At 51.2% G+C, this 6000-nt stretch overlaps 1 protein-coding gene, 2 non-coding genes and 1 pseudogene across 3 annotated transcripts; 1 reads left to right on the top strand and 3 right to left on the bottom strand.

Moving 5' to 3' along the window:
* Positions 1-236: 236 nt before the first annotated feature.
* On the bottom strand, positions 237-2096 carry LOC136466778 (large ribosomal subunit protein uL13w-like). Its single transcript, XM_066465315.1, has 4 exons — positions 1749-2096; positions 1541-1657; positions 1360-1447; positions 237-545 (listed from the first exon to the last, which is right to left on the bottom strand). Exons 1-4 carry the CDS (start codon positions 2018-2020, stop codon positions 402-404), a joined length of 621 nt encoding a protein of 206 aa, XP_066321412.1. The 5' UTR covers positions 2021-2096; the 3' UTR covers positions 237-401.
* Positions 692-772, bottom strand: LOC136512557 (small nucleolar RNA SNORD24). The gene has a single exon (XR_010773126.1). It is a non-coding gene; the product is annotated as a small nucleolar RNA SNORD24 (small nucleolar RNA).
* Positions 971-1050, bottom strand: LOC136512144 (small nucleolar RNA R12). The gene has a single exon (XR_010772990.1). It is a non-coding gene; the product is annotated as a small nucleolar RNA R12 (small nucleolar RNA).
* Positions 2097-4089: 1993 nt separating the features above from the next.
* Positions 4090-5907, top strand: LOC136453559 (uncharacterized; annotated as a pseudogene).
* Positions 5908-6000: the final 93 nt, after the last annotated feature.

The raw sequence follows: 6000 nt of genomic DNA, 5'->3' as shown, positions 1-6000 counted from the left end.
ACACATGTTGATTAAGGTAAAGGCCTAGAGTCTTTAGTCTGCTGCTGGGATTTGATGAGCGTGCAGCTGGGATTTGATCTGATAGAGCTTGTACACCGGCGTCAGCATTGAGCAGCAGCGCAAGCATTGGGGTTCTGCCAGTGCCCAACTGAACTTGGTTAATCACCACTCCTGAATTGATAATCGTGTGGAAGAAGACAGCTCTAGGGAAGCATGTGGTAGTGAGACCATACATCTGATAAACCAAACAGTTCATTCACCGGCTAGAAAATGTGTTCAAAACAGGAGTCACAGAAGGATAACACGGTTTATCACTCAAGATTATACTGTCACAAACTTTTACCAAACTACTTAAAACAATGGACCAGATGTTCCACAAAACTGATAGAAAGCACAGCTTCTCAGTACTTGATCGGGGCAAGAATCTCCAGCTGAGATCCCAGCTTCTCCTCGGCTGTCTTCTCAGCCTTGACACGCAGCTTGGCCAGTTGCTTCCTCCTCTCATAGGCAACCTTGGCCTTCTCCTTCCTCTTCTCCTCAAGTTCCTGATAGAGCAAACAAGGGCGGTCAGAAATCACTACACAGTAGGATAAATTACACTGTAAAAGAACACAACCATAAAACATCAGCAACTCCTACTGCCACTCTGAAGTGATCACATGAACTGAGTCTTTCTAATAGCAATGTGATGGGCCTCAGAGATCTTGGTGGTTAACATCATCAAATGGGAACACCATCAAGAGTAGCAAATATTTTGATCACATCATAGGTACATCACAATAAAAACAAATGAATGAATCGTTTTAAATTTAAAGGAGTTAAGGTCATACAGAACCATTCGTTTGATATGAAAATGGCGCATCACCATAACAAATGCATGTATCAAATAATCAATCAAGATGACACAAACATCAGCAAAAAACATTAGATTTCCAAACCAAAGAGGCAAGTATAGTCTGAAGTGGCATGATTTTGTCAGAAGTAGCTGGTTGTTAAAATCATATTGTGAAATCAATGGGAATCCGATTGATTTTTCTTCATCATCCAGAATCATGCACATTTCAGCATAATATCTCAACCAAGATGAAAAAAGGCTATTCTAGCAACAACAATTCAACAAATGTGAATAATTTCTCAGTAATAAAAGGTGTCCAGCACAGACGAAACTAAAGGAACTTCTAGTAATGCCTGAATTACCAGACTAATCATAACATCAGTACGAAAGGCAAGACAGTTCATTTCCAATTAGAAAAATATACCAATTACTAACTCCCTCAAACTAGCATCAGGCCATTAAAGTGTTCGTGCAAAACGATGCCACATACTTATACAAGAAAATAAGAGTGGGAAAACGCGTACCCTGATGGTGTCATGGTAGTTCCATCCGACCTCCTTAGAGAGCTCACCGAGGAGGCAATACTTGTGTCCAGGCTGCAGCCTCAGAACCCTACGAACCACAACAACAGAACACCATCAGACACGAACATCACAAGCTAAGATCAACCAGCAATCAGTCTCGAACACTAATGAAAACACATACTTAAGAGCGTCAGGGATGACCACGCGCTTGGTCTTGTCGTACGGCGGCGGGACGCCCTCGTAGGTCTTGAGCCTCGCCAGAGCCGCCTCTCCCCTCTTGGTCTTGTGCGGAATCATACTGCAAACACAACCGCAGCACACATAAATCCCACAACACATCGGGAAAACAAAACCAGACGGATCCGGGCGGCGTTGCGTTGCTCACATACCCGCGGATGGTGCGCCACAGGATCTTGGCAGGGGCGCGGAAGTGGATGGGGCCGTGAGACGGCTTTGTGTTCATCCGCTTGCGGAGGAAGCGGAGGTACTTCATCTTCTGGCGGACGAGGCCGCCCGACATGCAGATCTCCTCGCAGCGGACGACGACCACCTTCTGCCCATTGAGGAGCTCCTTGGCGATAATCGACGACAGGCGGCCGAGCATGTGGTGGCGCGCGTCCACCACGATGCGCTTCACGCACACGCCGGAACCGGAGACCATGGCGGCCTTACCTGTGAGGCGGCGGCGGCGCTAGGGTTGGGAGTGGCTGGGGGAAGCGGATGGAGTGGACGCGAGGGGTGTAGGGTTTCTCATTTATAGAGATCAAGGATCAGGGTTCGTTAATGGGCCAGGCCGTGGCAACGTTTCTCTTTGATAAGGCCCACAAAACGTTTAGGCCCATGCCCGCTGTTGGGTGTGCGGTAGATGAGGTGTCTTTGGGCTGGTTGGAGAACGCCGTCAGGGTTACTGGCTCACTTGCAATTCAGATGCAACTGAAATGTTCAATTGATTGTATGAATTACCAGAGGGCATGTTCCTGCAATTTCAGGTAATACAAATGGGATGCAACTGAAATTTATCAATCTTGCAATTTCAGATGCAACTGAACTAATCCATACTGCAATTAATCCATGCTTTTAATTTCTGGTAATAAAATTGGGATAACAGACGTCAATACGGAGATTTTAAATTGGAGCAGGATAACAATCTGTTAATAGGAATCCTGCTACCAAATCACGGGCAGACCCGCTATCCACGTCATCTGATAAGCTCTGAGTCGTTGGATCGAGCGAACTCACGATATGGGCCATCCGATTGCGGATCGGTTCGGGTTTCGACCATTAAGCCGCCAGCACGGGCGTTCGAGAATCATCAGGAAACCGCATGTCCGTCCGGCCTCCACAGACCGAGCTAAGAATGGCAATGGGGCGGGTTCGGATCGGGTGGAGTGTCTGGGCACCCAAAACCGAAACCCGAACCTAAAACCCGAAACCGCCCCGAACACCAATTCGGGTGAAAATCCATCCCCAAAACCGAAACCCACGGATCCCCGAAACCCGTCGGATAATCCGAAACCCGCCGAGCGCTGATGGGGGCACTCCGTGTCCGCGACCGAGAGAGAGAGAGACTGAGAGAGGGCGAGCCACCATCGCGGAGTCGAGCGCCCGCTGCCGCGCCACCGCCAGGAGAGAGGGGGCAAATTCGTCGCTGTCGCAGGGAGAGAGGACACGCCCACCACCGTAGCCACCATGTGTCGGTCCAACACTACCGGTAGAGCCTGCTCATGCGCCTGCCGCCGTTGCAGCTCCTCGCCGCCGGTAGAGTCCGCCGTGTGCCTGCCGTCAGGGTCTGCGCGCCGGATCCACCGTGGGGACGAGGGAGAGAGAGGAAGCCAGTGAGGTCGCGGACTGGCGAGGCGCCGAGGTCGGCGAGGTCGCCCGTCGGGGGCTCGGGGCGTCGGGTGGGTGCGGGCGTGCGGCCACCGTGCGGTGCGGGACTGCGCCTGGGTGCGGGCAGATGAGGCCACAGCTCCGCCCTCTGCTTCGCCGTGTCCTCGCCTCCCGCCTCCCCCATAGGCCTTGTGCGCCGGTGGGCCGCCCCTGTAGGGTGCGCGCGCTCTGGGCCTGGCGGCGGTGGTGGCTGATGCCGGCAGCTGCTCCGGTTTGGACGGGGGCGGGGCCGAGGACTCGAGGAGGCCGCCCGCCGTCGAGCGTCGTGAGCCTGTCGGGGTGAGGGCGTGAGGCGCTGGCCGCTGAGGCCGCCGTCGCCTGCCAGCCTGCCGGGGTCTCGGGGACTCGGGGTCAGGGTGAGGCGTTGAGCCGCTGCCGCCGTCGGGTGGGAGGGTGGGAGGGGAACAGGTGAGGCTGAGGAAGTGAGGATTCCAGCATTATATACTAGGGTTTTAGTTGGGCCTCTGGTGGGCTGTTTGTTTCGGGCCCAGATGGAGCTCCACGGGTAAAAATAAACATCCGCCCCAAACCCGCTGGATTTCGGATATCCGAACCCGAAAATCCGTGGGCGAAAACCTGAAACCAAAACCGAAACCCGCGGACCCGAAATCCGCGGATATCCGCCCCGAACCCGACCCACTGCCATCTTCCGAGCAGGGGGCGCGGGCATGGTGTCCCCGGCCACCCCGGCGCGAGCGGGGGGCTCGGGCGCCGCAGCCCCGACACCCCCCACCCCCCATCCCCCTCCTACGAAGATCCTGGCGCGGCACCGGCCACGGACGGCGAAGGCGCAATCGCAGCAGGCTAGCACCTAGGAGCGAAGGTCGCAACCATGGGCACATGGCGGCGCCGGCGCATTTGCGCGGCCACGGGCGGCAGCGGCGTGGTGCGAGCGCGGCCGAGGTGGAGGACAGGCCGCGGACGGTGGTGCATCAGCGTGAGCTGTTCGATGGAATGCCCATTAGGTAAGCAGCGGGAACCGGGGCGTCGTCGGTGTGGGGCCCGAGCCAGGCGCTGGTGTCGCTGGTCGGCCTTGGCCTCGCCGCCTCCATCGTCGGCCCGCAGCTCTACTGTTACGCCGCGGAGGCGCTCAAGGCGGCAGCCGTGTGCCCCGCAGGCGACTGCAAATGCGACGCGCGCACGCTCCTCGACCTTCCGGAAGGTGCGCCTCCTTCCCCCTCGCTGCCTCTTCTCTTTTTCTGACGTGCATGTGCTCAAATTTCCAACTCTTATGCAAAATGGCATGTGATGACTGAATGAGCATTGCTGATTAGATTCGACTTCTTTCACCCAATATTCAAGACAGAACTACGTTGTTGAAAAACAGGATCTTGTATTAGTGGAACTTAGTTTGTAAGGACAGTCAGACAAACAAAATGGAGCTCAGCAGATTACATCATGCACTGCCATTACTAACGAGGGTCATGTTGTATTGTTAATCATTACCACATTTGATACGTATATCACGAGTTCATCAGTACTAAAATTAGAATCTACCTGTTGCGGACTCCATTGTTCGTGCTGTTGTGACTTCAAAATTGATCCTGTCACTCAAGTGTCAAACTGGCTACATATCCTACAACTTTGAAATAGAGGCTTGAGCGTCCTCCAAAAATATTGGTTTAATCATTACCCTGACGTTCTATATCAAGGATGTCTAGATGCTAACCATAGAACAAAAAAATATTTTACTGCCTTTTCCGTTGTCTTCTCTGTTTAGTATTTACTCGTGTTATATGCCACTGTCTTGCAGAATAGTTTCAGCTAGCAAGTGATGTGTCCTTTGTTCCTTTTTGTTCTATGTGCATTTTAATGTTACGCGCAACTAACGTATTGAAGAAGTGCTGAGAGCCGGACATCACAATAATACCATATCTCAAAGTAGATTTTTATCATTATGCCATGATATATTAGAATTATCTTCGCAATAAACGTAGGGGCCTGATTATGTCTTTGATTGAGACAGACATGACAAAGTGGAGTTAATCAATTTCTGATTACTGTGCTTTAAATGAAACTCACGCCTTTCCATGCTTTCAGATTGTGCTAAACACTTCAAAGGTGTCAAGAGTCGCGCATCTGGTGAACAGACAGAAAAAAGTTTCAGAGCTGCTTGTAGAAGAACTGAAATAGAGAGAAGAGGAGGCAACACAAGCCCAGCAAGAGACTGATGTTAAGTTGCTTGAGGCCCAGAAATTAGCTTCACAGAGGCTGACAAATGCAGCTCAGGCAACACCTGTGAAGAAGCTAGAGAGAAGTCAGCTGTAGCATTGGTCCAACAAAAGAAACTGACTTCTTTGTGGGAGCAAAGGGCCCGGATCAGTATCTCAATGCAACTCCTAGCATTCTTACCTCAGTTTTTTTTAACCTGGGCCAAAGATTTATGTGGAAACATATCAAAGACTATATCTACTCACCATGGCGCAGATTTAAGTGGATACATCATCTCGAGAGAACTCTAGGTCACTATGACTCACAGTCTCACACCAAATTCTACACTGACACAAATCTGGTGTAGGCGTGGCAAAGCCACGCCCATGTTTCTAGTTTTGACTTATATTACTTTCCCTTCCTACCCTTGCTCAGTATTAGTGGACTTTAGTTCAGTATTAAGGAACACCAAACCTGCATTATGTGGTTGTATAGAATATATAAGCAGCAAATTTGTCACAGCATTCCTCATGTTTTAAAACCGTTGTAATTATGTATTAGTACAGCTGTATCAAAGCAGGAAGCCGAAATAGCAAGCCT

Source organism: Miscanthus floridulus, chromosome 1 (assembly GCF_019320115.1).
Source record: "Miscanthus floridulus cultivar M001 chromosome 1, ASM1932011v1, whole genome shotgun sequence".
NCBI lineage: Eukaryota > Viridiplantae > Streptophyta > Magnoliopsida > Poales > Poaceae > Miscanthus > Miscanthus floridulus.
Note: the sequence above shows the minus strand (reverse complement) of the source record. Positions and strands in the feature narration are given on the sequence as shown.

Bases quoted from the DNA above. Each gene is read 5' to 3' on its own strand.
- LOC136466778 (XM_066465315.1), bottom strand. From the start codon at position 2,020: ATGGTCTCCGGTTCCGGCGTGTGCGTGAAGCGCATCGTGGTGGACGCG. The intron at 1,448-1,540 runs GTATGTGTTTTC...TGTGGTTCGTAG, and splicing joins GTCATCCCTGACGCTCTTAA to GGTTCTGAGGCTGCAGCCTG. The intron at 546-1,359 runs GTACGCGTTTTC...TTGCTCTATCAG, and splicing joins ACTACCATGACACCATCAGG to GAACTTGAGGAGAAGAGGAA.